The sequence below is a fragment of the Emydura macquarii genome, unplaced genomic scaffold, assembly GCF_026122565.2.
Source record: "Emydura macquarii macquarii isolate MOO-44397 ecotype Brisbane River unplaced genomic scaffold, CSIRO-AGI_Emac_v2 contig_711, whole genome shotgun sequence".
Lineage (NCBI taxonomy): Eukaryota > Metazoa > Chordata > Testudines > Chelidae > Emydura > Emydura macquarii.
This window is the reverse complement of record NW_027130848.1, coordinates 1-16,610: the sequence shown is the minus strand read 5'-3', so window position 1 is coordinate 16,610 and position 16,610 is coordinate 1. Positions and strand designations below refer to the sequence as shown.

General features: G+C 58.6%; 1 protein-coding gene across 1 annotated transcript; it reads right to left on the bottom strand.

Annotated features, from left to right (window-relative positions):
• Positions 1-3,254: 3,254 nt before the first annotated feature.
• LOC137149162 (guanylate-binding protein 1-like) lies at positions 3,255-13,872 on the bottom strand. The gene is made up of 10 exons (XM_067542528.1): positions 13,746-13,872; positions 12,807-12,988; positions 11,585-11,712; positions 10,584-10,704; positions 10,284-10,481; positions 8,805-9,047; positions 6,759-7,033; positions 5,369-5,585; positions 5,082-5,180; positions 3,255-3,914 (listed from the first exon to the last, which is right to left on the bottom strand). The coding sequence occupies exons 2-10, from the start codon at positions 12,979-12,981 to the stop codon at positions 3,484-3,486; spliced, it is 1,887 nt and encodes a 628-aa protein (XP_067398629.1). The 5' UTR covers positions 12,982-12,988; positions 13,746-13,872; the 3' UTR covers positions 3,255-3,483.
• Positions 13,873-16,610: the final 2,738 nt, after the last annotated feature.

Below are 16,610 nucleotides of genomic sequence, written 5' to 3'. Positions count from 1 at the left end.
AGACGGAATGCACCGGGGGGATTAGGGGTGGGAGACGCTGCTCATCAATGAACCCCGCAAGGGCTGTCCCTGTATTGGGAAGCTTGTGCGCAGTTCCTGGGGGAGAGGGAAAAGGAGGCCGGGGGACACTTGACGCCATCCCAGTGCACAAAGGGCAGCCTGAGAGGTGGCTGCCCTGACAGAGCCTGAATCCCATTTCCCAAAGTGCCGGAGATCGACATTCCCAACAGGCCAGATTGTCAGAGGATTGAGGTGCCTGAAGGGCCCTAGATTCCAGGCCAGGAGGGACTCGTGCAATCTGACGCCCTGCATGGCCCACGCAGGGTTTCTTCCACCCTGGGGCAAATCCTGGGCCAGCCCTAATGCCTGGCTTTTCTTCCCCTTTGTGCCAGCAGACTGAGGAGAAACCTTCGTACAAAACCATTCAGTGGAGCCCTTGTCCTCGGTGGCGGTGCTAGTGCCCGAAAACCCGGGGACGGCTCTTTTGCCTGGCCCAGGGATCCCACAAATGCCGCAAGGACCAGGGGGACCAGGAAAGCAGTGAGAGAGCTCACAGCTTAACAGAGCTGGGCCCTGCTGGCAGAGTGCGGAAAGGAAGCGCGGGAAGCGCGAAGCCACGTCACAGAGCCCAAGCCATTGCCCTTGATTACATCGGCCGGTTCTTCCACGGCCCCGGCTCACGGTGGTAGTCAGCAGCAGCGACAGCATCATCCTCGCTGACAAAAGCGTCGTACACGACCCTGAAAATCTTGCCGTAGACTTTCGCCGTATTGAGAAGCTCCTGCATCTTCTCAGCGCTCATTTCCTTCCGCAGTTCGGCGATCTCCTCTTCCATCATCTTGGCCTTTTCCTTAAAGCCCTGCTGGAGCATGGCCTCGTGCTCCGTCAGCTTGCACACTCCAGAGCCCGCTCCGCCTCCTGCTGGGCGCTGGCCACCTCCTCGGCCAGCTTGGCCTCCAGCCTGCCTCACGTTCTCCTGATGGCTGCGCTCCTGGTCCTTCATCAGCTGCTCCGTCTGCAGCTGCTTCTCCTCCGCCACCTTCTGCTGCTGCTCAGCATCTCGGCTCTCTCTTCTCTCTTTGGGGAGGGAAAGAAAGGGGAAATAGAGGCACCTGGAGCAGCTCACGGTGCACCACACAAACCCATGGCCCTGACGCAGCTGGCGTCAGACCCTGTTCTTCTGCGGCTGGTGTTTCTCCCTGAGACAGGGACATGCGGAGCTTTGCTGCTTGGACTAACGGGCCCTGCGAAGTGGCCAGCCCTGGCGTCCTGGCACCTGCTATACGGACCTCCTGGCTAGAGCGAGGCTGCGCCTGCCTCCATCTATGGAGAGACAAGGCCAGGAGCTAATCCCGTTTATTGGACCAACTTCTGCTGGAGAAAGGGCCGAGCTGCCAAGTGCCACAGAGCCCTGCCCCCGCTTGCCGAATTGATCTACTGAGCGGCACAAATGGAGCTTTTATGGCCCTCTTAGCCAAGGGAGGGGGAAGGCGTTAAGCTTTAATCCGCTGTCACTCATGGAGCACCCTGTGTCTATCCTGAGCAGCGGGGACGAGGCGGGAGCCCCCCAGGGCCGTGAGGAAGAGTCACTGAACCGTAGCAGGTACAAAGAGGCAGAACTGAGGCGCCCTCTTCTCTATCCCTGCTAGAGGCCAGTGCTGGCGTCTTCCCGGCCGTGCAGGGGTTTTCATTCCCTCGCCGAGTCCCAAAGCTTGCTGGAGGCACCAGGAAAGGAAGGAGTCACTGGGAGGAAAAGTAAGTGGCCGTATGTTCCCTCAACCTCCATGTTGCCGATTTATCTGCAGCAAACATTGTGCCCAGCTCATGCCAACAGGAAGCACCGACGGGCAAAGATGCAGCAGCCAATGCACACAGCCAGCCACTCACGCCAGCGCCCAGCGCGCCAAGGGGAGAGCGTGGTCGGGTGTGCAGTGCAATGAGCCAACCCTCACTACGTCGCTCTGGGTACGTTTTCAGGACAGGACCGGCCTGGTGTGTGGGCTGGACCCAGCGCTTTGGGAGAAGTAAAGAGCGCGTACCTCCGAGGATCTAAGTTAACCTGACACCCTAGGAAACATTTCCCAAAGCACCGGTACCAGGGCAGCTGACCCCTTGGATTAAATTGGGCCCATCTCTCCGTCCCAGGCTGGTCGCCTCCTGGTTTGGTGCATGGAGGAGGGCTGGGCTGCCCTGAGAGGTGACCCAAAGTCCAGAGGGACCAGAGATTGCAGGAACCAGACCCCGGAGAGACACACAGCTTCTGGCCCTCAGCCGAAGAGCTCAGTTCCCCCTCTGTAGGCTTATGGGGCCTGCCAACCTTTCCCAAAGGATGGGACCCCCAGAGCCTGTTGCTGCCTGGGAAGAAGGCACAAAGCTGTTTAAATCCCGGCTATGTAACCAAAACCCCTTTCTCCGGCTGCTGGAGAATCCAGTGAGAGCTAGTCTATGGGACCCTCTCCTGGGGACAGCTTCAAAGCAGGAATTCCATTCACATCCTGAAGTGACAGACAACCTCTCAGTAGCACACACACAATCGCATTTTTAATACAATGGACCCCAGAGGCATCGCACGGCATGCAGACAGATTTTCCTCGACTCCCATCAGGCTGGCAGGATATTCTCAGACCTCTCACAGGTTGAAGGCTGGGGAACGGTAGGGGCGCAGGCAGCTGATGTCTCGGGGCAAAAGCTAGCACCTGACCTGAGAATGATGCAGGGCAGAGAAGGACCCGAGCTGGAGGGACGAGGGTGAGGCGTGGCGAGTGCTGCCGGAGCTGCACGGCGGCTGTGGAGCATGGTGAAGGATGCGTGGCAGACGGAATGCACCGGGGGGATTAGGGGTGGGAGACGCTGCTCATCAATGAACCCCGCAAGGGCTGTCCCTGTATTGGGAAGCTTGTGCGCAGTTCCTGGGGGAGAGGGAAAAGGAGGCCGGGGGACACTTGACGCCATCCCAGTGCACAAAGGGCAGCCTGAGAGGTGGCTGCCCTGACAGAGCCTGAATCCCATTTCCCAAAGTGCCGGAGATCGACATTCCCAACAGGCCAGATTGTCAGAGGATTGAGGTGCCTGAAGGGCCCTAGATTCCAGGCCAGGAGGGACTCGTGCAATCTGACGCCCTGCGTGGCCCGCTGATCTCCCCTCCTCTGCTTAGACCACGCAGGGTTTCTTCCACCCTGGGGCAAAGCCTGGGCCGGCCCTAATGCCTGGCTTTTCTTCCCCTTTGTGCCAGCAGACTGAGGAGAAACCGTCGTACAAAACCATTCAGTGGAGCCCTTGTCCTCGGTGGCGGTGCTGGTGCCCGAAAACCCGGGGACGGCTCTTTTGCCTGGCCCCAGGGATCCCACAAATGCCGCAAGGACCAGGGGGACCAGGAAAGCAGTGAGAGAGCTCACAGCTTAACAGAGCTGGGCCCTGCTGGCAGAGTGCGGAAAGGAAGCGCGGGAAGCGCGAAGCCGTGCAGAGCCCAGCCATTGCCCTTGATTACATCGGCCGGTTCTTCCACGGCCCCGGCTCACGGTGGTAGTCAGCAGCAGCGACAGCATCATCCTCGCTGACAAAAGCGTCGTACACGACCCTGAAAATCTTGCCGTAGACGTTCGCCGTATTGAGAAGCTCCTGCATCTTCTCAGCGCTCATTTCCTTCCGCAGTTCGGCGATCTCCTCTTCCATCATCTTGGCCTTTTCCTTAAAGCCCTGCTGGAGCATGGCCTCGTGCTCCGTCAGCTTGCACTCCAGAGCCCGCTCCGCCTCCTGCTGGGCGCTGGCCACCTCCTCGGCCAGCTTGGCCTCCAGCTGCCTCACGTTCTCCTGGTGGCTGCGCTCCTGGTCCTTCATCAGCTGCTCCGTCTGCAGCTGCTTCTCCTCCGCCACCTTCTGCTGCTGCTCCAGCATCTCGGCTCTCTGCTTCTCCTCTTTGGGGGAGGGAAAGAAAGGGGGAAATAGAGGCACCTGGAGCAGCTCACGGTCGCCACACAAACCCATGGCCCCTGACGCAGCTGGCGTCAGACCACAGTGCTTCTGGGCTTTTGGAAAAGTGGTTGACAAATGAAAACACAAGCCAATCTCCAATCCCCTCCCCCCCACCCTTACGTGCTACATCTTGGAGAAAAAGCATAGCGGGGCACAGCTGCCCAGCCCATCACGTCTGCGTACAATCGTGTTGTGCACGGTTTGCCCACTCACATCTCTGGCAAGCGGCGGAGATGATGCAGAGGGGAATATGCGGGACACCCCCGCAGTACCGGGGAGTCGATGGAGTTCCCTGGATGATGGAGCGGACTGTAATATTCAAAAGCCCTTAGTATTTGTCCTAACCTGCTTCCATGGAAAGCCCCGTTCCCTTCCCTGGGAGCAGAGGCAGGCCAGCGCTGAGCTGTTTGGAAACTCCCGCCTTAAATACGTACAAAGAAACTGGAGGAGCAGGTGCATGAAAGCCAGTGGGCAAGATACTGGTCTCGGTTATCCCAGTGTAGACGAGAAATAATTCTTTTTGACTTCAGATGGAGTGACTCTGGTTTACACTGGTGTACCTGAGATGGGAATCTGGGTATTCCCATTTGGAAGGTTTCTGGACTTTCCACACAGGGCATGTGTGCAGCTAACCCTGAGAAATGCTAGTGTGGCAAGGAGGGAAGGGGAGGCAGGAAAAGGCTGCGTGATGTGCATTGAGGACCATGTTGGAATTGCAAGCTATCGCTATGAGAACAGGGGGTTCTCTGCTCCAGCTTGAAGGCTGGGGGGGGGGGGGGGACACTGCAGCAAAGCACGGAGCAGCCAGACAGTGTGAAAAGAGGCAGCTTAAGACAAGCTGGGGTGAATGGTACCTCGCTGCCTTAGGGAGCAGCCTGGTTTGTCTCTCTCTGGTTTGGGGTTCTTATGTCCTCTGAAATCCTCAGAACTAAAGTCGTGCTACGTTGCAACCTTCCAGCAAAAGGGCTGATGGTTTTCATCTGACTTCTCTGCGCGTGTGTTGTGAACACAGCAGATCATGGAGGAGGACAGAGGAAAAAGAACGTTTTCTTGCATAAACACTTTTGTGCAATATTATCCCAGTATTATTATCTGATGTTGTGACTTACCGGCCAGGACCTTCTCCGCTTCAGTCATCTTTTTGTCAACGTTGAGCACCGTTTCTGCTTCTGTCCTCTTGCTGGCCAAGAACTGTTCCAGTACCGCCTCTGCCTGGGAAGAAGAGATCGCATAGCATGCAGCCCGGAATTGTCTGTGAGCCCCCATGAGTCTGCTACCAACCTTCCCACACCCCCAAGAGAATGTGACCCATGGGAGCATAGACTGAGGATTCAGAAACCCCCCAAGACACGTGTAGGAACAAAGGCAAGCGAAAGGGGGCGCTGGCGCCAGAGACTCGCCTTCACTCCTTTGTTGGGTGCCTTGCGGAAATCTTCCACCACTTGGCTCCGGTCTCTCAGGTAGACCTCGTACCCGCCAGGCTGGGAGTAAACCCCGTCGCTGAGCTTCCTCTGCATGGCGGCTGAGAGCTCCTCCAGGAGGGCGCAGCAGGAGTGCTTGGAAGCGGCTTCATTCTCGCCCAGCAACTTCCCATAACTTTCCTTGATCGCCGCCTACTCGATAAACGAGGGAGAAGTGGAAGGCAGCGTCGCACTCAGCTGACGGTGCAGACACACACCATGATCGCCGGAGTCTGAGCTCAGCCGGGCTTAGCTTTCTGGACTCAACACGCTGCTCAGGATATCATTTTTACAGCCCTGAAGGACCACCCGTCTCCGCCAGCAGCCCCGCTACCCCACTGTTTGCCTCCTCGCTGATCTCCCGTCCTACTGGCTGCAGCTGGGAAACCGCACATGTCCTGTATCCCCCTGCGCTCCCCCTGGTCCCTAGGCAGTGGCTCCCCCCTGACAACCTAGCTTCTTAGTCACTCCCAGGCCTTTGGATGCCTATAAACGATGTCGGCACGTTCTCCTTTATCCACCACTTTACTGACACCTCGAAGAATTTTAAACACTTCGGGAGACGCGACTTTCCCTTTTCAGGCTGCTTCAAGCTCCTCGTCACAACCAGAGCAGCGACTTGCAACCGAGAGCTTGGATTCTGGAGAAGGTTTCTGCAGCGTGGGGTGTCGCTACGCCGCGCGCCCCCTGCAGCTACGTCTAGCCCATGGGGACCGCACTGGCCTGGCTGCAGCCCCGCAGCCATGCTGGCGTGACCAGCAGGTGCGTCTCCACTGACGGAGGGGCTGTTCCCTTGGCGTAGGAAGCGAGCGACGGGGGCAGGTCAATGGACGCGGTCTTTCGTCGCCATGGCGCGGCCATGCCGGGGGTGAGGTCGGCACAGCCGCGTCACAGCCTGGACTGACTTGCCGACGCCAGTCCAACCTGAGCCCTGCAGTGACTGTACGGCCGTGTCTACAGGACCGAGCCGATGCCAGGGTGGGCCCTGTAGTGTAGACACAACGTATGCCCACAGAAGGAGAGTTCCCACCGGTGTAGAGCAGCACCCCCAAAGCATAGCAGCATTGACAGCCACACTTCTATCGGCACAGCTGAGTGTACAGCGCTGGCCCCGATATTTCTCGGGGGGCCAGGTTCCACCCCAGATCGACACAGCTCTGCTGGTAATGGTGCCAGTCTGGCCCAGGCCGGGTTATTCGGATTCACCCTCAGAAGCTGAGGACAGGAGCTGTTACGGGTTAGCGGAGCTGTGCAAAAGGTCACCCTGGGAGCCCAGGCTCCGAGCCGGGGCGGGTGGGAAAGGAAGAGCCCCTGGCGTTCACGCACCATCAGCCGCCCCTGGAACGCCTGCTCCTCGTCCTTGAAGGAGCGCCGCATGAAGAGCGTCAGGGCGTCGCCCTCGCATCTCCCGTGTGCCTCCGAGAGCTCCCCCAGCTCCGCCGGCAGCCGCTGCGTCCTCATCCCGGCCGCGTAGAGAGCCAGCGCCTCCTTGACGGCCGCCTCGTTCTCGATGGCCGCCATGGCCGTCACCGCGTTGTCCGGGCAGAGCACCTGCCCGCTCCGGATGGTGCCCACGTAGCTCTGCACTAGGGCGCCGAACACTGGGGGAGGGAAGGAGAGAATTCAGGGCAGGCCTTGCTTCCAGACTGTGCCGGGAGCGCCCTGCTGGGCCGCGCCCTGCGTTACAGAGTCACCCCTCAGCTGGCTGTGCCCCAGTGAGCTGCTGCTCTGCACCAGTTCTGCAGAGCGCTGTCACAGCCAGCCCAGGGCCCAGCTGGTGACCGAAAGGGACCTTCAAAGTGGACGTAAATCAGCTTGTGCAAGAAGATGAGCTGGGGGATCTTTCAGAAAGACACTGTCACCAAACAGCCCCAGGCCCAGCAAACATGTAAACACTGAAAAGATTTACCCCGGACCAAAGAACCAGCGATGCCAGGAAGCCCCTAACAACTGGGCCCAGCTCCTCAGAGAGATTTAGGCTCCTAACTCCCGTTGATTTCCATGGGATTAGGCACCTCGGTACTTTTTAGGATCTGGGCTGTGGCTACGGCTATTGATTTGACATGAAATGCCCTTGGATACTGGAGGTGCTGAAGGGCAGGTTACTACGGGTGGATGGACGGATGGATGGATAGAGAGAAGTAAGGTTGGGTCTTTGCTAGACAGGAGACGCTGCCCCGCGGCTCAGATCACCCACGGCACCCGGAGGGGTTCTCGTCATCCACCTCCCCTCGGTGGGCGGAAGAATCCTTCCTAGCGCTGTCTACACGGGGAATTAGTTCAGCTTGACTATGTCACTCAGGAGTGTGGCTTTTTCACCCCCGTGAGCTACAGAGCTGGGGCGACCCAGTTTTCAAGCGTAGCCCCACGCTGATGAGAACAGCCTTGCAGCTGCTGCTTTACAGAGACGAGGCCGGGGCGGAAATCTCTTTACTTGGACCAACTCCTGCTGCTGAGAGACACAGGCTTGGTCCAGTAAAAGCTATTCCCTCCCCGCCTTGTCGCTCTGATCTCCTGGACTGACACGGCTCCCGTCACACTGCATCCTGATCTGATCTAAGGGAGTGAGTTTTAAAAGCTGTTTCTTTGTTGCCCTCGAAGAAGGGGTGGGGGGGGGGGTCCTGCTGTTCTCACGGGACTTGGAAGCCACGGAAACCTTGGCGGCCCCGTCGCTTGTGTTGCTGCAGTTGTTGAAGAGCCAAGCACAGCTTCAGCGGGCAGCCCAGGGCTGGGAGACGGTTGGATGCCAGCGCATTTTTTGCTGCAAGGCACAGCAGCTTCAGTGGACACCTGCCTGCTTCCTGCTCCCTTCAGGGGACTGTTCTGAATTATATGTATTGCAGTAGTACCCCGGGACCCTACGGCGCTAGGCGCTGTCCGTTATTGTCACTGTATTACGGAGGCACCAGGACCAAGATCCCGCTGGGTTGGGCACTGTAGAAAGACAGACTCCAGTCCTTGCCCAAAGAGTTTACAATCTGGTTAGGGCTCATCTACACCACAGACCCTTTGCTGGTGCAGGCCCCTGGCCAGCAAAACCTGGCAGCACAGCCTAAAACAAGCGCCAGCCATCAGACTGAAAGCACAGCGTCAGCCAGCGTCCCAGGCAGCGGTCTTAGCCCTCTGCCTACTTCACCCTGCCAAGCGTTTAGCAGGCCTGACGGCAAAGGCCAGCCTGAGGCGGCCCTGAAGGAGCATCGCGAGGCGGCTTCGGGAGGTTTACAGGAGCTCCCGCCGAGCGTGGGGGCAGCCGGGAGAAAGCACCAAGGGGCGGGTTTGAAAAGGCAGCGAGCGAGCGCTGGGCACCGGCAGCTGCTATTGCAGAGCTGTTGGAAGGCAAGCAGAGATCTCCAGGCCCCTTAGCTGGCGTACATTGGCCGCTGACGGGCTGCCCTCCGGGGATGGTCTTGACCTGCGCCTCCTGGAAGACGTACTCGCAGAACCTCCTGGTTTGTGAGAGGAACTTGGGGTGCAGGGCGCTGTCCGGCAGTGCGGCGAGCTGGCTCATTTGCTCGCCCGGCACGGGCGGCACGAAGACGAAGCACTTGCGGGTGGGGAAGTAGTTGCGAAGGCAGTCGCGGGTCGTGTTGTACTCCGCCACTCCCTTCCCGTGACCTGCAGGTTCGCAAACAGACCCAGCAGCGCCAGATGTGAGGACGCCCTGGACCGGACAGCCAGTCCCCACCCAGCCCTGACAAAACAACTGCAGCGTCTCCATGGGGACTGCAGCCCCAGGTTCCCCCCGACTGAAGTAAGAGCCGAATCCAGCATTCACAGTGGGGCTTCGGGCCGGGGGCAGCCTGCGACTGCAAAGTGAGTGTCTGAAACACGGAGCAGCCTTTCGCCTTTCTCTGCCCAATGGGCCTCGCAAACCCCCCTCCTGCCCACGAAGGAGGAAGTGTCGTTAGGGGACTTGTCCTAGACCCCAGGAATCCCATTTCCCTTCCCGGGCCTCAGCCAGAAGAAAGACCAGGCGTCTCCTGTATCTCAGATCTTTGTGCCCAGAGGGGGCAGGTGCCATAAGCCAGCAAACTGGAACAACCCAACTCTGCTGGCTTCCGAATTTGGCTGCGTCTCCGGAAGCCGCATTCACACAGCTCTCGTTTCTGTGCTGCCCCTCTGACCTCGGGGAGGTGGGTAACCTACATCGCTGAAACCCCCCGTCATGCCCGTAGTGTAGACATGGCCTCAGTCAGCTACAGAGTCTGAGTTAATGGACCTGTTCTCTTGGGTCAGGCAGAAGAGGCTCAGAATTTTGGATTCAGGAGCTAAGGAGTTAATTTCCTGCATCGTCTCACCCTGGGCAACCTGTGGAACTCACTGCCAGAGGATGTCGTGAAGGCCAAAAGTATAACGTGGTTCCAAAAGGAACTAGCTAACTTGATGGAGGACAGGTCCAGCCATGGCTATTAATCAAGGTGGCCAGAGATGCAACCCATGCCCCGGGTACCCCTAAACTTTCAACTGCCAGACGCTGGGACTGGAGGGCAGGATCACACGATAATTGCCCTGTTCTGTTCATTCCCTCTGAAACACCTGGCACCGGTCACTGTCAGAGACAAGACACTGGGCTAGAGGGACCACTGGGCTGCCCCAGCTCGGCCATTCTTTTGTACAGATGCAAAAAACACTGAAGAAAATCAGCCTTAAAAGAGCAGAGGTTCCATGAAGTCTCCTAGGGACAGTGCTGCGGCCGCCGGTGGGTCACCGCAAGGACTAAGGCCCTATGGAGCTGGGCTGCAGGAGAAAACTCAAGGGTAGCTAGATGCCCAGAAGGGACGAACACAAATGTCGAGGCTGTTGCCTGAGTGGGGAAGAGGCTGGGGGCAACCGTGGACGTATCTTTCGTACCCTTTTTCCTTGCGAGAGCGCTCTCTAAATACTCATCCTCCGTCACCCCCTCGCCCTTCATCTTCAGCTCCAGCGTGAAGTCCCGAACCGCCCAGACAAAGCCGGGGAAGAAGCGACAGTACCGAGAGTCGTCCTCAAAGTCATCCCCGTCCTGGCCTTTTGTCTGGATGCGCTTGCTGATCTCGGACACAAAACTGGCTCCTGGGGTTCAGGAACCTAAACGGCGCCGTAACAGGGACACAGCACAGAGCAGGACCACGCCGCCCCGCGGGAGCCCTTCCCCCCAGAAACCAGCCCCACCGAAAGGATATTGCAGCTGGTCCATGGCGTACTGGTCGATGGTCCCTTTGCTGTTGTAGACCAGGGTGCTGCTGAGCAGCACGGCCAGCGCGAAGATCCACGCGTCATTCTTGGTGCTGCCCTGGAATGCGAAGGAGGAAGCTCCTGCCATGAAACGTACTCCTGGGTTTGATTTTGGGGCCCTGTTGTCCAGAGATGCTGGAGAGACAAGCCCCCATTCAGCCCTGCAGTGATGCCACAACAAGGGGGAGCCGGGCCGGGAGCCGTGTGCGTTTGCCTGGTTTTGCACCCTAAATCCCAGGATTTCTGGGGTTGCCGCTGCGCCCCCTGCTGCTGCCTGACCAGCCCCCTCTGGGGCTGAGCCCAGAGTCCTGCAGCTCCACCTCCTCTGCTTTTAGTTACGGAGCCACCATCCCTCCTCCGGGAGCCGTGGGAAACCCAGCAAGGCAGTGCAAAAACCGGCCAGGCGGCGACTCCATCTCCCGCTGCAGCTGCTCCCACCCCGGGTCACTCTGGAGCAGTGTTTCTCAATTGGCGTTCCGATGAAGTTCAGGGTTCTGCGAAAAATTGAAACCGCACCACCGAAAGCTGCTGAAATTGCGCCACTGAAAACAGCTGACACCACGCCGCTGAAAAGTGGAAGATGTCCCGGATTTTTCAGCGGCGGGTATCGCATGGCCCCGCAGAAGTTAAAAAGGGTTCCGCGGTCAAATTTAATTGAGAAACACTGCTCTGGAGACTCTGAATTATTCTTGTCTGCGAAGGTGGCGTGCACGTCTGCCAGGGATCGGTGGGTAGGGCCTGGCCCCGGTGCCCCAGGGTGGCGCTAGGAGGTCTGTGCTGCAGGGAGCGAGGTGGGGGCTGCTACTCACTTTCCCCTTGGGGCTGTTCTTTCCCTGCGGGGTGCCAGGGAGAGCCGCCCTTTGGGTCAGGTTTGTGGCTTGGGGGTGTTTTGCTCAGCTCCCCGGACAGAGGCAGCCCCAGCCTCAGAGCATGCCAGCCTTCTCCACATCGCCCAGCCGCTCCGTGTCCAGCAGCACCAGGGTGTGGCCGGCCCGGCGGGGGTGGGGCACGCACCACATCCAGATGCCCTTGGTGTGAGACTGCACCGTGGAGCCCAACGAGAAGCCTGGGGAGGGAGAAATGCTTGGCTGTTGGGCAGTCATTGTCCCGCTCTCCTCGGCATTGGACCCGTTCTGGGCCCGGCCCGGCCCTTGAGGAAGGATCGTGTCCCTGGAGGGCTGGTGATAAATTGCATCGTCAGTGGCCGGCCCACGCTTGGCTGCGTGAGGACAGACAGTCCAGAGAGCGAGATGGACAGAGGGACAGGCCGGGGGAGGGGACCGAGCGCCACTTCGGGAAAGGAAGAGAAGGCGCGAAAGCGGCTGGGCCAGTGGGCGCTGTCCCCTCCCCCGCTGCACCTCGCTGGTCTCCTGGGGCCGCCCCGCGTCCACCAGCCCCACGTGCAAATCCCCGGGGCCGTCAGGCTGATTGCTACACCCCACGCCTAAAACAAGGCACCGGAGACGTTGGGACATTCACCGTGCACAGTCTGTCTGTCCCTGCCTGGGTGCAGGTCCAGGCCCGCGTACGCCATTCGAAAGCAGAGTTTGCTCATCTGCTTTCTCCCTCCTTGGCCTGGAGCCCCGGCGCCCCTGAGCCCCTTGTCCCGAACACCTGCGCTGCAGGTACCAAGGGGCGTGGCAGCACCGCGAGGGATGTACCGGGGTAGGACTGTCCCAGGGCTGCCCAGGGAGAATAACTCCCCCCCGATGCTGGGATAAATGCGCCTGCGTCCTCACCCTGCCCTCTCCTCGCTGCCTCAGGCAAAGCTTCCTTCAGCTAATGCGGGGGGCTCGGGGATCCATGGCGTATGGGGCCAGGGGTCGAGGAAAGGCCAGGCGATGTGGGCTCCCGAACTGCTGTGATATGCGGCTGTTGTGTACTGTTAATATGACAGATAGCTCGATGGGTGGAGGGACAGACAGATGCCCACTAGCCAGCATACATTGCTCACGGGTTGGACAAACCCCTGTCAAGGCTACTCTAGGTTGCCTGGCCCTGCCTCCGTGCCGGGAGCTGCACGTGGCGACCAGATGGGGGCTGGAAGTGGCTCGATAACAGACTCACAAGCGCAGCTGCCCACAGGGGGGATTTCACGGCTGGGCCGGGGCAGGGGGTGAAGAGATCCTGGCCGGGGTCAGGAAGCAGAAGGTCTCTCACCTGTTCTCTTGCCGGCCAGCCAGTTGAGGAGGTAGGACTTGCCGGTGCGGTACAGCCCAACGACGGCCACCACCACCGCGGGCTGGGCCAGGCCGCGCAGGATCTCCAGCGCCTCCTCCGCCACCTCCAGCTCCCCGTTTTCTGCGTTGGCGACGAGGCACACGGGCTGCTCCATTGTTCACCTGCGGCACAGCAGATGCAGAGCTGGAGGCGTGGGGAAAGTGGGGGGAGGGCGGCTCCTAGTTTCCATCCTGCCCCTTCCCTGCACCCCAAAACCTTCGTTCTCAGGCCGCAGAGCCCAGCGTGAGAATCATCGTCCAACATGCGACCGTGCACCAGCAGAGCGCTTTGCGAACACCACCCAACCAGCACACGAGGGAGACGCTGCGTCGCCGTCCCACCCTTCGCTGTTACCAAAGAGAACCCAAGGTCCTGAGAGAGGAAGTGATTCACTGAAAGTTACATCTGAAACCAGGGGCACAGCAGGGATAGAACCCAGGAGTCCTGGCTCCCACCCACCTGCTCTAACCACTAGACCCCACTCCCCTCCTACAGCTGGGAAGAGAACCCAGGAGTCGAGACTCCCAGCCGTCTACCCCCTGCTCTAACCACTAGAGTCCACTCCCCTCCCAGAGCTGAGGGGTAGAACCCAAGAGTCCTGGCTCCTACACCTCTGCTTTACCCACAAGACCATCCTACCTTCTTAGGAAATGTAGGTGATGAGATAAACTTTCCAGCCAGCCCCCCCACCCTGTCTGTTTACAATCTCCACCCCGCACACACATCCCGGGGATGTTTATTCCAAACACTTCTCTGCACTTCCCACTGCCTTCCGTTTCCACCCGCCAGCTCTGGCCCCGCTACGGGCGCGTTCGGTTCAGCAGCGCTCGGGGCGATTAGGGACGGACCGTCCGGGCTACGCAGCTGGCTCAGACTCACCCTCGGCCTGTCCACACAGAGCAGCCACTAATCAAATACTGGAGGGCGACTGAACCAGCCACAAAGCAAGAGATTCCCTCCCCGGGGTGAGAAATGGCCCGGTTGTTCCGCTTTGTTTCTGCCTCTCTCCTTCTCTCTGCTTGCACCTGGGTGGATGGCTGAGACTGAAAGTGAAATCGATTTCCTGCCGAGGGGGTGAGGGAATAGCTTGTCTTCGACCCACTTCTGCTGGGAGAGAGACCAGCTTCTGCAGCCCTCGTCTTCGGGGCTGGGACACGTACCCGAGGGTCACAGCTAAGGGCAGGGTGACCAGAGGTCCCGATTTTATAGGGACAGTCCCGATATTCGGGGCTTTGTCCTCGATAGATGCCTATTACCTCCCTCCCCCCATCCCCATTGTTCACACTTGCTCCCTGCTCAGCCTAGCTCAGGGTAAGATTCTGTCACGGGTATTTTTAGTCGAAGTCGGGGGCAGGTCGCAGGCAAGAAAGAAAAATCCCCGGAAGCCCCAACTTGTCCCTGACTGTTACTGAAGATGCCCTGGGGGCGGGGGGCAGCCAGAGCTGTCGGCCGTGCAGCTGCTCCAGTGGGCTGGGCGCCGATCAGCTGTGCACGCCCGGGGGTGGCCCCGGTTAGCTGTTCGGTGCTGGCCCGGGGCTGACAGCTGCCGCAGCCCGGCTCCAGGAGTCCCGGAAAGTCCCGGGATCCGTGACCAAATCACATCCTGAGTCACAGCCCGAGGCCAGGTGGGACGGACAGTTCAGCACAGCGAGTTCACACGTGTGCAGGGACAGTGGCGGTGACAAGGGAGGCCTGTCCAGGCGGAAGGGGGAAAGGGCCGGGGAATCAGCTGGAGGGTTGTCAGTCGTTCACAGACAGCTGTAATAAGCCATAAATCCGAGGCAAGGCGGGGGGGCAGGCGGGGTCACCTGCCCCGCGGATTGCTTGGTCACAGGGCGCGGCCAGGCCCCCCCTGCAGCGCAGCTGAGGCAGAGGCAGGGAAACAGGTGGAAAGCCCAGGGAGGAGCCAATGCTTTCCTGGAGGTGGGGACTGCTGGGGGGGGGGTGCGATGCGAGCTGCTCTGGGGTTGTGCCCCCCACTATCAGGAGGCACGGCACATCTCTGCCGTAAATCCAGCAGCTCTGTTCAGGCCGGGTCTTTAGTGGCTAGTAAAGTGATGAATCTAAGCTCCCCGGCTCGTCTTTCAGAAGCGCTGGGCAGGTTTCCTTTGAGGAGGGGCCTGAGAGGTCAGACACAGATCCTACAACAATCGGTGACCCACTAACAACCCTCACTCCACCCTCCCCGCCCCCCAAACTGCTTCCACCCCCCTTTTCTCCCTAGGACTGGACGGCCACTTCCCCTTCAATGGTCCCTTGAAATACGTGTGAACTCCTCATGCTAAATAATCTCTGCCCCCGGCTCTTACCTGTGACACGCTGAGTGTGTTTCCCATCCCTGTGCAGTGTAAGCACCAAAGCTGGTCTCTCTCCGAACAGAAGTCTGTCCAATAAAAGATATTCCCTCCCCCACCTTGTCTGATGTCCTGGGACTGACCCGGCCACAGCCACGCTGCAGTTTTCTTATAGGAAGTGAAAACAGGAAATAAAAGATCGATTTTACTGGGGGTTGGGAGCAACATAGAAGATTAGAGTTGGAAGGGACCTCAGGAGGTATCTAGTCCAACCCCCTGCTCAAAGCAGGACTAACCTTAGCTATATCATCCCAGCCAGGGCTTTGTCAAGCCTCAGCTTAAAAACCTCTAAGGATGGAGATTCCACCAGCTCCCTAGGTAACCCATTCCAGGGCTATATTCCAGAGCAAATTCCAGCCCTGCCATGCACTCTCCTCTGGGAATTTTAATAACTCTATCACAGGACTGGCACTTCCATCAGCAATGCTCTGTCCACGCGACGTATCACGCCAGGTAGGCAAAGATGCTAGAGAAAACCATTCAGCCCTAGCTGGAAGGTGGCAGCGTAACCCAACTTTACTGCTCAGAATCCAGGACACTCAGATGGAAGAATCAAAACCAGGAAGAGACAAAGCAGGCTCTCACTCACACTCACACTCTAGGCTGGCTGTGTTCAGACTAACTCGGCCAATCTCCCTTGGGGGAAAAATTCCTTCCCGACCCCAAATATGGCGATCAGCTAAACCCTGAGCACGTGGGCAAGACTCACCAGCCAGACACCGGGAAAGAATTCTCTGTAGTAACTCAGAACCCACCGCATCAAACGTCCCATCACAGGTCACTGGCATATCTACCAGCAGCAGCCGAAGATCAGTCAATTGCCAGACTAGGCCGTGCCATCGTACCATCCCCTCCAGAAATTTATCAAGCTCAGTTTTGAAGCCAGCTCGGTTTTTAGCCACCACTGCTCCCCTTGGGGGGCTGTTCCAGAACTTCACTCTGATGGTTAGAAACCTGCGTTTAATTTCAAGTCTAAACTTCCTGGTAGCCACTCTAAATCCATTCATTCTTGTGTCCACACCGGTGCTGAACTTAAATAACCCCTCTCCTTCCCTGGTGTTTATCCCTCTGATGTATTTATACAGACCAGTCAGATCTCCCCTCAGCCTTCTTTTGGTCAGGTTAAACAAGCCAAGCTCTTTGAGTCTCCTCTCATAAGGCAGGTTTTCCATTCCTCAGATCAGCCTAGTCGCCCTTCTCTGCACCTGTTCCAGTTTGAATGAATCTTTCTTAAACACGGGGACCAGAACTGCACACACTATTCCAGATGAGGTCTCACCAGCGCCTTGTATAACGGTGCTAACACCTCCCTGTCTACTGGAAATACCTCTCCTGATGCATCGTAGGACTGCATTAGCTTTTTTCCTGTCCACATCACATCGGCGGCTCA